The 21,190-nt window shown below is 40.3% G+C and overlaps 2 protein-coding genes across 3 annotated transcripts in view; one reads left to right on the plus strand and one right to left on the minus strand.

Annotated features, from left to right (window-relative positions):
• Positions 1 to 5,520, plus strand: part of ddx18 (DEAD (Asp-Glu-Ala-Asp) box polypeptide 18) — a 32,364-nt gene extending 26,844 nt beyond the window's left edge. The window contains exons 13-14 of the mRNA XM_039755403.1: positions 3,796 to 3,973; positions 5,304 to 5,520. Of these exons, the coding sequence (XP_039611337.1) occupies positions 3,796 to 3,973; positions 5,304 to 5,449 (324 nt within the window). The 3' untranslated portion in view covers positions 5,450 to 5,520. The remainder of the gene's footprint in view (positions 1 to 3,795; positions 3,974 to 5,303) is intronic.
• A 23-nt stretch (positions 5,521 to 5,543) lies between these two features.
• The window catches only part of ccdc93 (coiled-coil domain containing 93), a 72,874-nt gene continuing 57,227 nt past the window's right edge, over positions 5,544 to 21,190 (minus strand). For both annotated transcript variants that reach the window (XM_039755405.1, XM_039755404.1), the window contains 6 exons: positions 19,394 to 19,502; positions 19,138 to 19,220; positions 18,816 to 18,853; positions 10,631 to 10,715; positions 6,551 to 6,664; positions 5,544 to 6,029 (listed from right to left, as the gene is read on the minus strand). In XM_039755405.1, the coding sequence (XP_039611339.1) occupies positions 5,973 to 6,029; positions 6,551 to 6,664; positions 10,631 to 10,715; positions 18,816 to 18,853; positions 19,138 to 19,220; positions 19,394 to 19,502 (486 nt within the window). In that variant the 3' untranslated portion in view covers positions 5,544 to 5,972. The remainder of the gene's footprint in view (positions 6,030 to 6,550; positions 6,665 to 10,630; positions 10,716 to 18,815; positions 18,854 to 19,137; positions 19,221 to 19,393; positions 19,503 to 21,190) is intronic.

Genomic DNA, 21,190 nt, shown 5'->3' on the forward strand with positions numbered 1-21,190 from the left:
GTGTGTTAAGAAAGGAGGAGGAAAAATGACAGAGCACAGAGACGAGACTGTCATGTCTGCTAAAGAGAGACTTGAACCCTCAGGCAGGCACTCACTCACTCACTGTGTTTAATAATTGTAGTCATCTGTACAGATAGATGTGCTTTCATTTTGACATTAGTGTGTCTCTGTCACTCGGTCGATTGGTGTGACAAAAATCTGTGATTTTAGTGCTGCAAAACGATAAGACGTGACAAAGACCAGAGGGGTGAATGCTTATTTATAGGCACTTCGTCCGTTCGTCATCGCCCAGCATTGTTAACTTCTTTAACACTAGAATTACCAGAGCCTACGAAAAAACTCGTAATTCCGTCCCACCTTAAATCGCTTCTTAAAATCGTTCACAGCTCTCCACCAGCGTCTTTTGTCATCTAAATGTGCTGATAAAAATCAGGCTGCAAGCAGCCGGCTATTCCATCCCCCCACCGACTTAGAACGTGCACAAACTTCTCCCAGCTCATGCCTTGATTGATTATTTAGGAGTGAAGTGGAGTTTTAGAGTGGAAAGAATAGATTATTATTTGGAATACACGCATTTCACGTGTGTTCCGTTTCTACAGTAATCCGTGTAAACACATTTTTAAAACAGAAACGTTTTTCATATTGTAGTAGTAAATGACAAAATGTAAGCATAAACTATATAATGTATGAAGCCTAAAGTCCAAATATCAAACACTTTCACAAAAGGTACACATATAACAGAACAAGTATGCCATATTGACACGTACGTACTGCAGCTGACACAGTAGCATAATGGTATCAGCCGCTTACTGGTATCCAAAAGCTCATGAGTTCGATCCCACATGGTTCAGTTTTGAGAAGTAAACTGCTCTTATTCTTACTATTTTAGAATAAAAACATGCATTTGATTTCAGTGTGTAACAGCCAGTAATTTATGATACTTGTAAAGGTTAGTTTTTTTATTCACTTTTCATTCTCAGTCTCAGTCGTGTTCAGGATCCTTCCCTATCCCCCATCTGAGAATGCTGTTTTCACATAAAGATGCGCGTAGCTCTGCAGCGTACTTGTGACTGCATTCTCGTACCAATCCTTGCGAACTGAAGTGCCTGCGTGCACTTTTCGTGGCATTACACGTCTATTTTTTTTAGCATGACCGTGTCGCTCAAACACAGGAACATATGTTGGTGTACAAGAATAAAAAAGAAGTGCACTTTTATTCTAGACTATAAGTGAAGATACGGTTGATACGACAGCTTGCGTGGTGCAATGCTAAGAACTGCTGATTTCCGATCCGTGCTATATAAAATCATCACATTCAAATATTAACAATTTCCACACACCCTTCCTACATTCACGACATGTGTACTTGTTGCAGTGTTGACATCTCTCTGGGCTATGGTTCCTATTACACTGAATGAGCACCTGACATTGTACTTTCTTCCCTATATAAATAACATTCGAGTATAGCGCGTCTCCAAATAAATCACATTTGAGTTATAGTGCGTCTTTATGTGAAAACAGCATTGTCAGATTGGGGGGGGATCGTGAACGCGACTGAGAGAATGGAACTGAATAAAAAAAAGACTGAAATCAAATGTATGTTTTTATTCTAAAATAGTTAAGTACATGCAATATTATTTGAAAACGAACAGCGTCAGATTGGGCGCATATTCAAACCCGATCTGACGCTGTTCGCTTTCAAATAATATTGCATTAGTGCTGTGATGTTTTTACATATATTGTCTCTTTCATTCATCTTGCGGTTTGTAATCAGTGACCGCGTGTTTTTTCCCCGATCTTGCCAGTTCGCACATGTTGCTGTATGGTGCTGTTTCTTTTGTGCAGGACATGCAGAGGACAGAAAAGTACAGAGCAGTAAGTTCAGCGCTATATGCAATCAGACAGACAAACAGGCAGAGAAGGCACTAGATATATAAATAAACAGGGAAGGCACTGTATAATAGATATATAAAAAACAGCTAAGGGGATAGATATATAGATAGGTAGGAAGGAAAGGCACTATATGATAGGCAGACAGGGAAGCTCCTATATAATAATAAAATTACTGTTATTACTATGTAGATAGACAGGAGTTCAGCGTCAGCGTGTATTCAAACCCAATCTGACGCTGTTCGCTTTCAAATAATATTGCATGTACTTAACTATTTTAGAATAAAAACATACATTTGATTTCAGTCTTTTTTTTTTTTATTCAGTTCCATTCTCTCAGTCGCGTTCACGATTCCCCCAATCTGACAATGCTGTTTTCACATAAAGACGCTATAACTCAAATGTGATTTATTTGGAGACGCTATACTCGAATGTTATTTATATAGGGAAGAAAGTACAATGTCAGGTGCTCATTCAGTGTAATAGGAACCATAGCCCAGAGAGATGTGTACACTGCAACAAGTACACATGTCGTGAATGTAGGAAGGGTGTGTGGAAATTGTTAATATTTGAATGTGATGATTTTATATAGCACGGATCGGAAATCAGCAGTTCTTAGCATTGCACCACGCAAGCTGTCGTATCAACCGCCTACTGTAACTTGCTTTATTTTTTCTTCACTTATAGTCTAGAATAAAAGTGCACTTGTTTTTTATTCTTGTACACCAACATATGTTCCTGTGTTTGAGCGACATGGGCATGCTCAAAAAATATTAGTGTAATGCCACGAAAAGTGCACGAGGCACTTCAGTTCGCAAGCATTGGTACGAGAATGCAGTCACAAGTACGCTGCAGAGCTACAGCGCATCTTTATGTGAAAACAGCATTCTCAGATGGGGGGTAGGGAAGGATCCTGAACACGACTGAGACTGAGAATGAAAAGTGAATAAAAAAAAACTAACCTTTACAAGTATCATAAATTACTGGCTGTTACACACTGAAATCAAATGCATGTTTTTATTCTAAAATAGTAAGAATAAGAGCAGTTTACTTCTCAAAACTGAACCATGTGGGATCGAACTCATGAGCTTTTGGATACCAGTAAGCGGCTGATACCATTATGCTACTGTGTCAGCTGCAGTACGTACGTGTCAATATGGCATGCTAAGGTGGCTTTTTTCTGCAGTTATATTTTTGAATAAAAGCATACTTGTTCTGTTATATGTGTACCTTTTGTGAAAGTGTTTGATATTTGGACTTCAGGCTTCATACATTATATAGTTTATGCTTACATTTTGTCATTTACTACTACAATATGAAAAACGTTTCTGTTTTAAAAATGTGTTTACACGGATTACTGTAGAAACGGAACACACGTGAAATGCGTGTATTCCAAATAATGATCTATTCTTTCCACTCTAAAACTCCACTTCACTCCTAGATAATCAATCAAGGCATGAGCTGGGAGAAGTTTGTGCACGTTCGAAGTCGGTGGGGGGATGGAATAGCCGGCTGCTTGCAGCCTGATTTTTATCAGCACATTTAGATGACAAAAGACGCTGGTGGAGAGCTGTGAACGATTTTAAGAAGCGATTTAAGGTGGGACGGAATTACAAGTTTTTTCGTAGGCTCTGGTAATTCTAGTGTTAATGCTACACTTGGACACAAGTTTATTTTCACAGATTCCTAATTGCATTCAAATTTTAGTAAAGAGAATTTATTTTGCTGTGCTTAAGAAGTGAGTAGCTGCTGAGGAATTGTACAAGATAAAAGGTTTAAAAAGATAATTTACAGTAATCTGTGTTTCTTTGAAAATGCATATCAAGGTTTGCCCGTTTTGTTTGTTTAACGCACAGCAAACTGCTAAAGTGTATATTTGGATGAATTTTCTTTTCTTTTTTTTAGCTAGAAAAGCTGATTGAGAAAAACTACTACCTGCACAAGTCTGCTCAAGAGGCCTACAAATCTTATATCCGAGCGTACGATTCTCACTCCTTGAAGCAGATTTATAGCGTCAACACGCTGGACCTGCCGAAGGTTGCTCTCTCCTTTGGATTTAAAGTGCCCCCCTATGTCGACCTCAGTATCCTTTATACAGTAATCCAAGCCACTTTGAGGTTTTATTCTGTAGAAAGACACATTTCGATCTTACATAGATAGATAAAAGTGAAAGGCACTATCTGTAAAGTCTGCACTAGGTACAGAACGTCGAAGAATTAAAGCCATTATTGGTCAGTTACTCTTGCTTCACTTAGACGGAATGATTTGCCTGCAGCACTTTAACTTCCTGTAATACATTTTAACTAGCTGACGCTCACTGTAGCATACGCTGGTGTAAGAATAGGAACAGAAAACTGTTAGAAAGAAATTCAGAAATCAAGAAGAAATACTTCTTGAAAGACGTAGTTGTGAATAGGTGTTTTGCTGGAGACGATTTGTGTCAAGAAATAACCCACTGATGGGATCCGGCAACTGCCTGCTGTTCCTGAAATAGAGATGACGTTGTACAAAAACCCGTCGACAGAGAAGATGCTGTCGTTCATTTTATAACAGAGGCTTAGGAAACAACCGTCGCAGTATAGCGAAAATAGCAAGGAGCGAAACCAATGGCAATGGTCAAGAGAGTACCTTCCTGTAGCAGGCTACGGAAAAGACTCCCAGGCGCACACATGGCCGACGTGAAAGGTCAGGCTAGATATCGGGCGATGATGTGACACCAATGGGGTCATGAGAGAGGAGCAGGGAATGCGTTAGTCCGAAGGAGGAATAGGAATCGAGAAAAGTGGCATGGGGAAGGGTTTGGAAGAGGAGGAATAGTAATCGAGAAATGCCGGACCAGTTTTGAAGAGGAGCAGGATGAACCAGAAGAGAAATATATATGAGATAATAATAATACATTCTATTTATTTGTAGGCGCCTTTCTAAACACTCAAGGACACCAAACAATAGACAAAACTAGAATACAAAACTTAATGTCAGACCAAGCAACTGTAATCAAAGAGAAAAAGCAGTCTTAAACAATTGAGTTTTAAGTTTAGATTTGAAAAGTGAAAATGATTCAGTGTTTCTAAGCTCAGATGGTAGAAATTTCCAGAGCTGGGGAGCAGAGCAACTGAATGGTGGTAAGACGGACAAAGGGGACAGTCAAGTGGATGGAGGAAGAGGATCTAAGGGGCGGGAGGGAATGGCAACATGGAGGAGGTCAGCCAGATATGGAGGGATCTTAAAAGTTAACAGGAGAATTTTTAATTGACTGCGGAACTTAACTGGCAGCCAGTGTAGCTGCTGCAAAACGGGAGTGACCTGGGGAGTAGATTTTGTGCCATTTTCAGGTGAAGTCCTTGTATAACATGCCCTGTGAGTTAAACTTGAATTCAATTTTTTCCTGCAACTTCCTTAACCTGTCAATTCAGATGTAAACAGCAGCAGTGGAAAGAAAATACAGAAGAGAGGTGGTGGTGGAGGATTTGGGTATCAGAAATCCAAAAATGTTCACAAGTCAAAGATTTTCAAACACATCAACAAGAACAGAAATGACAGGAGGCAGTTTTCTCGTTAATATTTTAACTTGGTCTTTTTTTGTACTATAAAATCCGGTATCATGGGACAATAAAGTGAGCATTCCGATAATCTGTGTGATGTATGGAAGGCGATTTTTTTTAAATATATATAGAGATTTTTAGTAAATGTATACAAGTATTATACTATACCCCTCTTTTCATCTGTAGAGCTGATATAACAGCTAATGCCTCAGAACTTTACTAAATATTTGAGTGTAGTCTGTCTGCCTGCAGTGCGGTTTATCTTAAGTGGAATTTCCAACTCTTAGGATGAACAGCACAATGAAGACATCCACACTGTTGTGGGAGTCAATACTGCAAGACATTGTTATTCTGTGTACCAAAAAATGAAACGAGATTAAATTGTTATATTTCTACACAAAGCATGTTCGTTTCCTTTAATGTATAGAAGGAGAAAACACACAATGTAGCAGTGACAGGAGCCCCAACATGACTCTTGTGTGTAATACTGCGGCAGCATCGGTGAACATAACAGGACAAACGGCTACGTTGGCTAACTGTCTAGGATGCGCCTTTGGCTCTTAACTTTGACAGCAGCATTTCATTCTTCCGGCACTCCTGTGAAAAGAAAACAAAAGACATCGGTCATTTCAGAGTGCACAATACTTACAGCAAACTACCCCGACTAAAACCACTGGTCAACTGTCAAAAACTTTGCTATAATCTTTGTTCTCCATTGTGGGAAAACATTTGGCCGTTACTAGAAACTCCATGGGGTAAGTAACAAATGAAATAAAGGCCTCTCTTCTTAGTACGCACAATTTAAACAGTAAAGATGAATGCCTGTAGGATAATTGACTAATTTATGAAACTAAGCCGTGCATCAGTAATTCACAAATACACACTCAGCCAATTGATTATTTGGTGTGATCTTTATATATATTTTTTTAGGCACTGGACTGAAATATCAAAGCCATTTGCTATCAAGGAACATTCTTAGCCATCAGGTTCTTTTTTTTTTCCCCATGTTTTCACACCATAAATACCAATTTTAATATTTTTTGGTTGAATATTTTCTGTTCTCATATATCCAATACAGAATTTTCATACTAATCTTATAGAAATGAATGCCATCTCACCTCTTTAAAGTCTTTAACGGTTTTGAAATACAACCTTTGCTTCTCCAGTAGTTCCAGGTACTCGTCATTTAACTGATCTCTCCTCATCTTGTTTTCTTGCTTCTTCTTCTCCATCTGCACAGGAATACACAACACTGGATCACATGAGAAGTTTGTTTTACGTCAACTGCCGCAGCCAAAATTGGTAAACTTGTTTGAGACGCCAATGTGAAAATCAGGGTGTTGTTTAATATACCAATTACATGCATTTTGTTAGTATAACACACAATAGATTTTCACCCCACCTTTATTTGAGTTGTCTCGTAGTTTGATGCACAAAACAGAAAATTCTTTGTGCACAGCAGCTGGCTGACAACCTGGCGGCTCTAACAAGTTGCATCTCATACTTTTTTTTTTTTTTTTAATTTTTATTTAAATTAGAAACTTGACTTGCATGTATAGAATGTTAACAAAATGAGGTTTGAAAAAAATTGAACATTAGAACAATCTAGACGAGAACAGGCCATTCAGCCCAACAAAGCTCGCCAGTCCTATCCACTTATTTCTTCCAAGAAAACCTCAAGTTGAGTTTTGAAAGTCCCTAACGTCTTACTGTCTACCACACTACTTGGTCGCTTATTCCAAGTGTCTATCGTTCTTTGTGTAAAGATAAACTTCCTAATGTTTGTGCGAAATTCACCCTTAACAAGTTTCCAACTGTGTCCCCGTGTTCTTGATGAACTATTTTAAAGTCACCATCTCGATCCACTGTACTAATTCCCTTCCTAATTTTAAACACTTCACTCAGGTCTCCTCGTAATCTTCTTTTGTTTAAACTGTAAAGGCTCAGCTCTTTTAATCTTTCCTCAAAACTCAACCCCTGTAGCTCTGGAATCAGCCTAGTTGCTCTTCTCTGGACCTTTTCTAGTGCTGTTATGTCCTTTTTGTAGCCTGGAGACCAAAACTGCACACAGGACTCAAGATGAGGCCTCACCAGAGTGTTATAAAGCTTGAGCAGAACCTCCTTGGACTTGTACTCCACAGATCAAGGCGCTATATAACCTGACATTCTGTTAGCCTTCTTAATGGCTTCTGAACACTGTTGGGAAGTTGATAGCTTAGAGTCCACTATGACTCCTAAATCCTTCTCATAAGGTGGACTCTCGATTTTACGACCGCCCATTGTGTATTCAAATGCAGGAGAAAGAGAGCTAGGTCAGCAGAGTAACACTTTAATAATAGCAAAACTATGTAAATAAATAGAATAAAATAGGAGAGAATCCGCTTCCTCAGTTTAAAATGTTATTGATGAGATTCTGCTCCATCTGACGGAGGAACTGCTCTCAGGCTCCAGCGGACGCCGCCATAGCTCTGTAAAGACACAGCAGTGAGAGATTTTGCTTTGACATTCTAACAGGAGGCTGGTGATGGTGCCAATCTGGGAAGGGCAGTCATGAGTGCCGAGCTCCGTTTACCTCACAATGGCGGAACTGGGAATGATGTCGCATCCGAGTTGACTACGATCCAGTAAAACCAATATGGACGTGGTCAGGATCACTTCAATAGTGTTGGCTCTATTGAAGTAAATAACGGTAGGTAGCAGTGTGTTGCACGATATTTTATTCCTCCAAACAACACAGCGACACGTCCACGGTGAGAGGTTGGACAGGACTGTGTGCGTACGACTGATTTAATGACACACAAATAGACAGAAGTGCTAATAAACACTCCAACGTTCACTAAACTCTGTGGTGTACATCGCCATTCTGGATTGACGTTGTGATCTGGACACGGACAAACTGATCAGCCTCGACTTTCTGAGTTGGAACTCCGACTTAAGGGTTAGGTTTAGGTTAGGGTAGGGGATGTTAGCTATAACTAGCTACACACAGGTACACTAATCCAAGAATTAAGTTATAATTAAATTCTCCTTAATTCAATTGTATAAGATTGACAATAGTTCTGGCAGGTTTTAAAAATGTTCTGCACAGATCCTCTACGTGAGAATTTGATTTTTTTTCCAGTTTCAAATAATATATAACAACATCAGTCACCCACTGACTTCGAATAGGGGAGTTCAGATTCTTCCTGTTGACTAAGAGAAGTCTCCATGCCAATAGTGAAGTAAAGGCCATTCCAGTTTGTTTGTCCTTCTCCACTTTAAGCCCCTCTGTGAGCCCACCAAACACAGACGGCTATTAATGGGTTAGGAGGGACTGGGGGACACCAAGGCTGTCTGATGGGCATTTAAAGATTTTGGTCCAGAATGATGTTCATTTGTTGCAGGCCCAGTGAGGCCAGAACTTGATTCCACCTCACAGTTCTACGTAGTCGGATGTCACAGTTTTCATTTGAACTTCTCAAGCGGTGAGACGCTACTCAGTCGGAGATACTCGGGCGGTTGTGGTTCTGTGTATTTAAGGTGAATGGGATCCAGAACAGGGCTAATGAGAAAAAATAATCAATCACCCTGAAAGTGAAATGTTCCATTTTGTGGCGCCATTCTGATATTTTTCATTCATATTTCAGATGCCCGCTATCCTCTTTTTAGGAGTGGTACCCAAGAATCGGCTTGTATTAGGCGATGCAACTCTAGACGCTTTACAAGATAACTCATATCTGCTAGAAGTTAACATGTATCTAGCCGTCAACATGTCAAATGTATCCATTTAAAGATGACTAGTCAAACCATCGTGTCACCTGCAGAAATTCTCGGCTGATTCTGCACTTATGGGACGAAGCACAGGAGAGGAGCCAGGGGGAGAACTTTGTTTTTCTTGTTGCAAAGAGAATTCTCTGCAACTTAACATCGGCAAAACCAAGGAAGTGGTTATTGACTTTCACCGCACTAAAGGGCCTCTCTGTCCAGTCCCAGTTCAATGAAAGGATGAAGAGGGGGTCCATATTGATGACAGGCTGGACTGGTCTCAGAAGAGTCGGAGCAGACTCTCCTTACTGCACCTCCGGAGACTGCGTTCAGTTAATGAGTGAAGTGATCTCCTGCACATCTTCTATAGGGTGGTCCACAGCTAAGTATGCAATTTTCATTACGCTATAACTTAAGTCTATTACATAGAAAATCACCCAAAAAATCCCGGACCATCAAGAAGAGTGTGAACTGACGGCAGGAAGAATCGTCTTCACGCCGAACTGGAATCATCCCCACATCCAGACAATCTGGATCTACATAATTAGATCTGAACCACCCTGTACAACTCTGTGATGGCCAGTGTGATGTGCTGGGCTGGTAACATCACTACATACTAAAGAGGCCCAATGACTCAACAAGCTAATTAAAAGGGCAGACTCGGATATGGGACACACTGTGGACCCCCTGGAGATCATAGAGAAGGACAGAATGAAAACCAAACCGAGTGCCATTATGCACAACACTGCACACCATCTACAGGACACACCAACACTGAGGACTTTCGGCCAATGAATCATTCGGCAGAAGTGCGTCAAACACTACCTTTTGGGGCTCCTTTATCATAACAGCAATATGCCTGCATAATGCCTCCCAGAGAGTCAGAAGTTTCTTTCTTTTCAGTCATTCGGCTGTATGTTCAGCCCGTGCTGTGCGTCTATCTTTGTATTTATTTATTGAACTTCTGCTAAAGGCCACAGTTCCTCCTGGGAACAAATAAAGTTCTGTGTAGCTGGGCTTAAACACACACAGCCCTGCAAATGGCTACAAGTCTGCCATCTTGTGCCAGGTGGGACTTTTACTGCAAACTCAAACATTTTAAAGGACTTCTATTTTGTTTTTGTAGAGAACTTAATATATAAAAGACAATCAAATTGGTAATACATAAATGATAAAGCATCTGAAATTTAGAATGGGTTAAATTACACAAGAGGAGATCTGAAGTCTTATCACAGTAATCCTTAATTCCATTTATTTTAAATGTATTTACTTTTTAAACCTGTGAATTATTGACACACCATTCCAGCAGAAGCAAAACAAGCTGCGGATTGAAGTGCCTGTCCTACCATAACTCCCCTTCTCTCTATTTAAATATTTCCAAATTAATCTCATTATTAAATCCACCAGAACAAGCAGTCAATATAAAAACACAAAGATTAAAAATGGTTTCTTACTTTTATTCTGTTTTGTTTAATTCCTTCCACAATCTGCTCCATCTGACGGAGGAACTGCTCTCGGGCTCCAGAGGACGCCATAGCTCTGTAAAGACACAGCAGTGAGAGATTTTGTTTTGACATTGTAACAGGAGGCTGGTGATGGTGCCAATCTAGAATGGGCAGTCACGAGTGCCGAGCTCCGTTTACCTCGCAATGGTGGAACTGGGAATGACGCCACATCCGAGTTAAACCACGATCCAGTAAAACCAATATGGATGTGGTCAGGATCACTTCAATAGTGTTGGCTCTATTGAAGTAAATAACAGTAGGTAGCAGTGTATTGCACGATATTTTATTCCTCCAAACAACACAGCGACACGTCCACGGTGAGAGGTTGGACAGGACTGTGTGCGTACGACTGATTTAATGACACACAAATAGACAGAAGTGCTAATAAACACTCCAACGTTCACTAAACTCTGTGGTGTACATCGCCATTCTGGATTGACGTTGTGATCTGGACTCAGACAAACAGATCAGCCTCGACTTTGAGTTGGAACTCCGACTTAAGGGTTAGGTTTAGGTTAGGGTAGGGGATGTTAGCTATAATTAGCTACATGCAGGTACACTAATCCAAGAATTAAGTTAGAATTAAATTCTTCTTAATTCAATTGTTTAAGATTGATAATAACACACATTTAACATTTCTCGTTAAGGTCATTAGGATCAATTGTATCTAAGGCCATAATCCATTCCATCTCTTTTTTTAATCTATAGGTTTTATTCCAATATGACTGATGCTCAATTGCAAAAAATATCGGGAGATGTTCAGGATTAGGGTTAGGGTTGAAAATTTTGACTTCCCAATTCAAATGGAACACGGCCCCAATATCCTGAATTATTAAAAAGAAAAACAAGCTTGGCACGTAAGTTGAGCAGCCAATTCAGTGGTTTGAAATGTCCGCAGAAATGCGTACCCCATTTTTTGAAACAAAAAAAAATTCTGTAAAGCTTTTAGCTCATTTTAGTGACCTACCATTAGTCTGAAAGAAAAGAATCCAAACACTTTATTCTTTACACTCAATAATTATTAAAACATCAAGACCAATATAAATGAGCAAACAAAGAAAAAAAAAACAAGGGAAATGTTTACTACAAAGTGAAGTGTTTGTCCAAACAAAAATAGTGTTTTATACTAATTATTACTTTATAGTTCTCTAAATTCTTACCGAGTTCCATTACTGCACTTCAGAAGACGCCACCCACCTGAAGCTAAGCCTGTTTCGGCCTTTAACAATACAATACAATCTCTTATATATATTTCTCTTCTGGTTCGTCCTGCTTCCTCTTCAAAACCGGTCCCCCCTCACACACAACGCACACGGCATTTCTTGATTCCTATTCCTCCTCTTCCAAACCCTTCCTCACGCTGGGCTGCCTGCGGCCTCCCATACACATTCATGCCGCTTTTCTCGATTCCTATTCCTCCTTCCGACTACCGCGTTCCCTGCTCCTCTCTCATGACCCCATTGGTGTCGCGTCACTGCCCGATATCTAGCCTGACCACGTGACTTTTCACTTCGGCCATGAGTGCGCCTGGGAGTCTTTTCCGTAGCCTGCTACAGGAAGGTACTCTCTCGACCATTGGCATTGGTCTCGCTCCCTGCTATTTTCGTTATACTGCGATGGTTGTTTCCTAAGCCTTTGTTATAAAATGAACGACAGCATCTTCTCTGTTGACGGGTTTTCATACAACGTCATCTCTATTCCGGGATCCGGCAACTGCCTGTTCCTATCAGTGGATTATTTCTTGACACGAACGGTTGACGAAGGCAACGCACGCTCACTACGACATAGTCACATTGGGACAGATTTGAAGACGTTCTTCCTGTTGTTGTTTCCAACGCAAGTCGAGTTATCACAACAAGTCATGAGTACTGTCAATACATGGCAACATCTGGAGTTTATGGAGGTGAAGCTCAAATTCAAGCTCTTTCCGAGATTAGATCTTTCGACTCATTATCTGTCGTCTCCAGCAAGACACCTATTCACAACTGCGTCTTTCAAGAAGTATTTCTTTCTTCTTGATTTCTGAATTCCTTTCTCACCGTTTTCTGTTCCTACTCTTACACCGCCATATGGCTAGTACAATTTACTTCTGTATAGCCCACACATGAAGTGCCACAATGGGCTTTAACAGGCCCTGTCTTTTGATGGTGCTGTCCTTCAGATGAGGCCCCGACTCTCTGTGGTCATTGAAGATCCCTGGAAAATTCTTTGTAACGAGTAGGGGTATCCTGATGTCCTGCCTAATCATCCCCTGTCTCTAATTGTCCCTCTCATCACTTCAGCACCTAAACAGCTCATGTGTGGTAAGTGTACTCACGCTAAAATGGCTGCCGTCGTATCATCCAGGTGGATGCTACACAACAGTGATGGATGAGGTGGCTCCTCACTCACTATGAGAAGCACTTTGAGTTGTCAGAAAAGTGCCATATAAATGTAAATAATAATTATTATTGTTGTTGTTGTTAATATTCTTATCTTTAGCAAAGTCAGAGAGATTGTAAATTAGCCCTCATGCAACACCTGAATATGAATGATACAAAAATTAAAAAGCAGGCAGGGGACGGCGGTCTCAGCCACATTCTGCAACCAATGTAAACGCTCCTAACCATTATGTTTGGTAATTTATGAAAGACTCATAATTAAAAAAATAAATAAATAAAAAATCTGAGCTTGCTAAATTAAGAAGTCTGTATTTACTGGATTCATTAAGTGTTAAGGGGGAGAAAAAAAAAATGATGGTGGTGACGGGTAACCAGCCCATAAAGTTTGAAAAATGTAAAATACGGGTCAACCTGTCCACTGCGTCAGTCTGAAATACACTCAATCCGCAGGTAACTGGGTAGCAGACCAGAAGGCAAGGCAGGCGCTAACTCTTAACAGGACACCAGTTTATCTGAGGCTACATTCAGGTAGTCAGGAGTGCTGGAGAATGTGGGATGGTTGAACAATGAAAAATCGGGAGTGGTCTCCCCTTGACTTTCTCGTATACTCAGATATGGGGATGGATATTTGACAAGTAAACCGCCAGACAATGATTATATTTTTATATTATGCACATTAAAGAACCATCAACAACAAATCAAGTCAATAACATATTGAACAATTATTATGAACTAGCCAACCCGCGGCGTACCATACGCCGCATAATCAGGCCGGTTTTTTAATAATTTTTAAGCACAGGGAGAAAATTTAACATTTGCAAAATCGGTAATGTAATAAATCAGCAAGAAAAGCAACATTGTAACAATGCACGGAACGAACCAACACACAATCGTCCGTGCGGCGTAGCGAGGTGGGAGGGGGGTGTGTACAAAGTGCAGGAGCATCTAAGAAGACGCATGTTTGTCGCGGATGCGAATTGCTGTATGTAGCGTGTACAACACTTTGCTATGGTACATGCGGTCGTGCGTCGTAACCGAAAACTCGTTTTTTAAAGACTGCTCACTTCATTGTGTTTTAACCTCAGTTGTAAAGGAATGTTTTAATGATCCCATAGGATACCCCTCGCAAACAGTTTTACACGCTGCATATGGCGAGTCACCTCCGCGAGAAACATGCCTCTATGAACAGTCAACGTGTGGGAGGGGGGTGTGTACAAAGGGTAGGGACGAAAACAGTGGGAGCGTATGAGTCGCACTTAGTGGCAATTCCACGGTTTGCAGCCCGAATGGGGTTCAACGGCTTACCCACGCCTAGACACACGCTCAATCTCATGCATAATTATTTATTGAATGGTAAACACTTCTGGAAAGACACGGTTGTCTAAAACAGGTTAGTGTGAGAATACAACAGTAAGTGAATGAAAAGATGGAACTCTGGAGAGAGCAAAATACAACACAATAGTGAACCCACGGCATAACAAACGCCGCATAATTATTTATTGATGGTTGAACACTTCTGGAAAGACACAGGGACACCCCTCGCAAACTGTTCTACACACCGCATACAGCGATTCACATCTGCGACAAACAAACTGTTTTACACACTGCATACAGCGAATCACATCCGCGACATGATTTTTCCTAGATGGTCCTGCCGCGTCCAGCCTCGTTCTCGAAGCATACACACCGCCTGGTCATGTGTCCGCTCGCAAGAGAAACTCACGGAGAGCCGCCCACCAGCTGCCTGTGTGTGTGCCTCTGTCTGTCTCTGGCGCGGCTTTCTCTTGCTTTGCCTCTGTGTGAACCGGTCAGGCACAGAGAAGGTCAGCTGCTGACAGAGCGTCTCGACTGTTGCAGGGCCTGCATTGGTGAAGCAGGTGAGACGGTAATGAAACAGAGGCACAGGGCTTATTGGTTTTTAAAGACTGATTCCTTCATTGTGCTTTAACCGCAGTTTTAAAGGATTGTTTTAAGGATCCCATGGGATACCCCTCGCAAACCGTTTCACACGCTGCATATGGCGATTCACCTCCGCGAGAAACATGCCTCTATGAACAGTCAACGTAGCTCAGAGGTACATGACATTAACCTGACCTGCACTGCATGTGGCCTTTACGACAGACGAACATAAATGACGCCATTTTTTCTGTGTCGTTGCGTCTGAGTTAGTGGGCGTGGCCCTGCGAGTTGTTGTCGTATCCAATGGTCTTGGAGTTGGTGGGCGTGGTTCCTTCCTGTGTGCACCATAGGTGTCTCACTTGTCGGCGGCTTAGTGAATCCACGCCCTTCCGGCGTGCTTTTCATGGTTGTCTTGCCTTAGTGAATTATATATATAGAAGTTGGGGAAAAAAAAAAAACAGACTCTGCAGCTGCATGAATAAAAAAGTTGCCATGATAATTTTATTTTGGCAAACAATTCAGGTAAATTACCACTTTCAGTAAGCAGAAGTGGGTCAAAAGTTGCAAGAGACTTTAGTAATGTGTGAAATGTAATACTTGTATGCAAAATTTTGTTTATGTAAAACAAAAACGTTCTCAAATAAGTATCAATTACCATTTGAACATCAAAAGGAAAATTGCGATTATCTGAAAAACCGGTTGTTTCTCGAAAAAATGCAAAGCGACAAAAAATGCTTAGAATGTGATACTTTAACATAATATGATGAGAAATTATCCAATTTGTAATATTTTTGGGGAAATGTTTCAGATAAAGTACCACTTCCGGTTAGTGGAAATAGCTCAAAAGTTGACAGAAATTTACATTTTGCACCGAATACTTGTATGCAAAATTTGGTTGACCAAAGCGAAAGCGAACTCAGGTTATCGTGTTTACACACACACTCGGACTAATTCCAAAAATAGTATTTTCGGACTCGTCTAAAAACATCGACATTTCATCAAAATCCATCCATCCATTATCCAACCCGCTATATCCTAACTACAGGGTCATGGGAATCTGCTGGAGCCAATCCCAGCCAACACAGGGCACAAGACAGGAAGCAATCCCTGGGCAGGGTGCCAGCCCACCACAGGGTGCACACACACACACAAACACACACACACACACAAACACACACACACAAACACACACACACACTAGGGACAATTTAGGATTGCTAATGCACTTAACCTGCATGTCTCTGGACTGTGGGACGAAACCCACGCAGACACAGGGAGAACATACAAACTCCATGCAGGGAAGCGAACCCAGGTCTCCTAACTGCGAGGCAGCAGCAGTACCCGCTGCGCCACCGTGCCGCCCCTTCATCAAAATCTTGAAATTGAATTTTTGGAAAATGCCAATACTTTCCCTTTGAGAAAGTAAATCAGACTCAAGAAGGTCTGAAACGTCAAAATTCATCAAAATCTCGAAAATCACATTTTTGGATGATTCCAATACTTTCCCTATACGGTCATATGAAAAAGTTTGGGAACCCCTCTCAGTCTGCATAATAATTGACTCTCCTTTCAACAAAAAATGATAACAGTGGTATGTCTTTCATTTCCTAGGAACATCCGAGTACTGCGGTGTTTTACAAACAAAGATTTTTAGTGACGCAGTATTTAGTTGTATGAAATTAAATCAAATGTGAAAAACTGGCTCTGCGAAAATGTGGGTCCCCTTGTCATTGTGCTGATTTGAATGCCTGTCACTGCTCAGTGCTGATTACTGGCAACACCAAATTGGTTGGATGAGCTCGTCAAGCCTTGAACTTCATAGACAGGTGTGTCCAATCCTGAGAGGTAAAAGGTATTTAAGGTGGTCAATTGCAAGTTGTGCTTCCTTCCCTTTGACTCTCCTCTGAAGAGTGACAGACAGCATGGGATCATCAAAGCAACTCTCCAAAAATCTGAAATCAAAGATTGTTGAGTCTCCTGGTTTAGGGGAAGGCTACACAAAGCCATCTCAGAGGTCTAAACTGTCAGTTTCAAATGTAAGGAATGGAATCAGGAAATGGAAGGCCACAGGCACAGTTGCTGTTAAACCCAGCAGGTCTGGCAGGCCAAGAAAAATACAGGAGCGGCATATGAGTAGGATTGTGAGAATGGTTACAGACAACCCACAGATCACCTCCAAAGACCTGCAAGAACATCTCGCTGCAGATGGTGTATCTGTACATCGTTCTACAATTCAGTGCAATTTACACAAAGAACATCTGTATGGCAGGGTGATGAGAAAGAAGCCCTTTCTGCACTCATGACACAAACAAGAGTCACTTGTTGTATGCCAATACTCATTTAGACAAGTCAGATTCATTTTAGAACAAAGTGCTTTGGACTGATGAGACAAAAATGGAGTTATTTGGTCAGAACAAAAAGCACTTTTCATGGTGGAAGAACAACAGCACATTCCAAGAAAAACACCTGCTACCTAATGTCAAATGTGGTGGAGGTGCCATCATGCTGTGTGGTCAGTTCAGGGACTGGTGGCCTTGTTAAAGTCGAGGGTCTAATGAATTCAACTCAATATCAACAAATTCTTCAGGATAATGTTCAAGCATCAGTCACAAAATTGAAGTTACACAAGGGTTGGATATTCCAACAAGACAATGACCCAAAACACAGTTCAAAATCTACAAAGGCATTCATGCAGAGGGAGAAGTACAATGTTCTGGAATGGCCATCACAGTCCTCTGACTTGAATATCATCGAAAATCTATGGGATGATTTGAAGCAGGCTGTCCATGCTCGGCAGCCATCAAATTGAACTGAACTGGAGAGATTTAGTATGAAGAATGGGGTCAAAAATACCTCCATCCAGAATCCAGACACTCATCAAAGGCTATAGGAGGACAACATCTAGAGCAGGGGTTCTCAACGTCGGTCCTGGGTGCCAACTGTGGTTTCAGGTTTTTGTTCCAACCAGATTCCTAATCGGCGACAACACCTGACAACACTGACCTCAATTAATTAGCTGGCATTTTTTTCTGTTCTCTTATTCTACATTAAGAAATCGCCGCAGCATGTTTTACATTTATAAGACATTTAAGAATATTTTTCCATTTTTGCTATAGATTTAAAATGCTTAATTTCCTTTTGTTGATTTCATTATATTCTGCCCTTTTCTCTGTGCAGTTTGATCCCTTTATTGTATCTTAATAATGACAATCAGCAGAGCAGACAGCCAGGCAAACAACACTAAATCATGAACAGTAGCAACTACTTCAGCATTAGACCCACTAATTAGAAAATAATGAATTAAACAAACAATTAGAACATCTGGCAAAAAATAGAATGAAAATCAAGATGAAAATATCGGTAAGAAAAAATAAAAAAAAAAAACACACTATTCCCATACAACTGCTTGGTACATTTTTTTGACCAAACTTAGTTTTCTAATTTCTACATTTTTCCCACAACACAGAATCTGGCAAATAACAGTTTGCTTAATTAGCCCAGGAGTCCAGTTAAACATTGAAGCTTGTTGGAGCAAAAACCTGCAGTCACAGTGGACCCCCCCAGGACCGACGCCGAGGGTCAACTACGTATTGATGTCATATCTCTGTTGGGGTGCCCACATTTATGCTCCTCTGTCATTTTGTTATGATGCATATTTCATATTTTCTGTTAATCCAATCAGCTTAATGTCACTGCTGAAATCCTACGGTTTCCATAAGGCATGTCAGATATTAAAAGGAAGTTTCTACTTTGAAAGCTCAGCCAATGAGAAACACTTCTTATTACGTATATACGAGAAAGAAAAAATGCACACTGGCATGTAAATTATTATTAGAAATAAGTTCAGTGCTTACTGTTGAAAGTTGTCATGTATGGAGTTCAGTAAATTAACCTGTCAAAAGAAACAGGAGCATTAGTAAAAGAAAAGAGTTGAATAAACCCATAGAACGCTCAACTTCATACATTACAAAGGTAAAACTCAGATTGCTGAACCACTACTTTGTGTTAGTACTATATTAAAAGGAGTTTAAGAATAAAGGAGGGGGTACAGGAAAAAAAAATCAAAATGAAACGAGAAAAGGTTTCTTAAAAATAAAATTAAAGAGTGGCAAAAAAATTTAAAAATCAATGTTTCATAGAAAACGATTCACTCTGTTTAAGAACTCGCATTCATACCTCTTTTTCCAGAAACACTTTCTTGTCATCCAAGGTATTATAAAGTGTAAAGAACTGTTTTGTTTCTTTGTGTGTGGCTGCCACTAAAAGAGAGAACAAATCAAATATACCGTGACCGGAACAATTATTTATTATACTGTATGTAGAGCACAAAATAAATTATATAGGAAATATACAAGATTTTCTTTATGAGTTATCTAAGATGGACAAAGAAACGCAAGAACAGAATGAAAATTTTAATCTCGTCAATGGATACCTTGTCCATACAGTTCAATAAATCGCTTCTGATATTGGGTTAATTCTGCTCTGCTAGGAACCTCGTCAATTTTTCTTTGTAGAATAGCAATTTCTCGATTTCTTCTTGCCTAAAGTAGAAAGACATGGAAAAGTAAAAAGACACAAATGAATTGGCAAATGTTTTGATGTTAGAAAACATGCCTTTTTGTGACAACAAAATGGATCCGGAAATGAATCGTTTTATCACATATTCCTGCTACTATTTTTCTTCAAGTAAGAATAAGTTTCCTATTAGCTTGTGCGAGTTCTAACATAAATGCAGAAGCACGTTAAAATGAAACCAACCATGTGGCACAAATAGTTAACTTTGATTTGGTCTTTCAAAAGGAAACCACACCCCTTTTGGGGTTGGGTTTGGTTGGGGTGAAAGGTTACTATTGAAGATGACAAGCACCGAGGTCGCACGAACAGCTGGTCTTCTTTTAAAATGGCAAGATCTCATAATATTGGAATTTTTTTGCTCAGAACTGACATGTATAAATTATTTTACAATATGTGTGTGTTAATCGCTAGACATGGATCAATTCTCGATAACGGCCTTGGTTTGAAATGTGGACGTATTTGGCAAGTTTTAAAGCTTTTCTTCTCCGAGTCTCCCGTACCCCATAGGGACTGGCTGTGTGTTTTTTAAAATTTATAGAAAACGCTTAGAACACAATTTTGCATGGAAAATACGCATACAGTAATCCCTCCTCGATCGCGGGGGTTGCGTTCCAGAACCCCCCGCGATACGTGAAAATCCGCAAAGTAGAAACCATGTGTTTGTATGGTTATTTTTATATATTTTAAGCCCTTATAAACTCTCCCACACTGTTAACATTATTAGAGCCCTCTAGACATGAAATAACACCCTTTAGTCAAAAGTTTAAACTGTGCTCCATGACAAGACAGAGATGGCAGTTCTTTATCACAATTAAAAGAATGAAAACATATCTTCTCTTCAAAGGAGCGCCGTCAGGAGCAGAGAATGTCAGAGAGAGAGAGCGAGCACGAGAGTAAAGCAAACAATCAAAAAATCAATACGTGCTTTTCAGTATGCCGAAACACCGCGATAAAGCGGCATTTTGTAGAGGAGCGTCTTTATCCTCTGTGCAAACAGCGCCTCTGCTCACACCCCCTCCGTCAGGCGCAGAGAATGTCAGAGAGGGTGAGAGAGACAGAGAAAAGCAAACTATCAAGCACCGCACGGGAAGCACATCGTATAGCATTGAGGAGTTTTAGTTAATATGTAATACATGCTCTGACTGGGTAGCTTCTAAGCCATCCGCCAATAGTGTCCCTTGTATGAAATCAACTGGGCAAACTGAGGAAGCATGTACCATAAATTAAAAGACCCATTGTCCGCAGAAATCCGCGAACCAGCAAAAAAATCCGTGATATATATTTAGATATGCTTCCATTTAAAATCCGCGATAGAGTGAAGCCGCGAAAGTCGAAGCGTGATATAGCGAGGGATTACTGTATACCATATTTGTGAGAACTAACTTTGACTTCAAAAATATCAAACGTTCCCTTTCTTTAAGACTTACAATAGGAATTTTAATCCAGAAGGAGGAACACTCCAAGAGAATCTTCTCTAATTATTACCAACGATGTGTTCAAGAGCATCGCAAGATGAATTCTGAAAATTAACAACCAAAACAAGCAGTGATCAGAAAGATTCCGGCAAGTGGATGGAGCGTGGGAAAGGCTCCATATAAATAAAATGGAATATCCTTATATATAATTTGATACTATCTGTATGTATGGTGTTCAC

This window comes from Polypterus senegalus, chromosome 6 (genome assembly GCF_016835505.1).
Source record: "Polypterus senegalus isolate Bchr_013 chromosome 6, ASM1683550v1, whole genome shotgun sequence".
NCBI lineage: Eukaryota > Metazoa > Chordata > Cladistia > Polypteriformes > Polypteridae > Polypterus > Polypterus senegalus.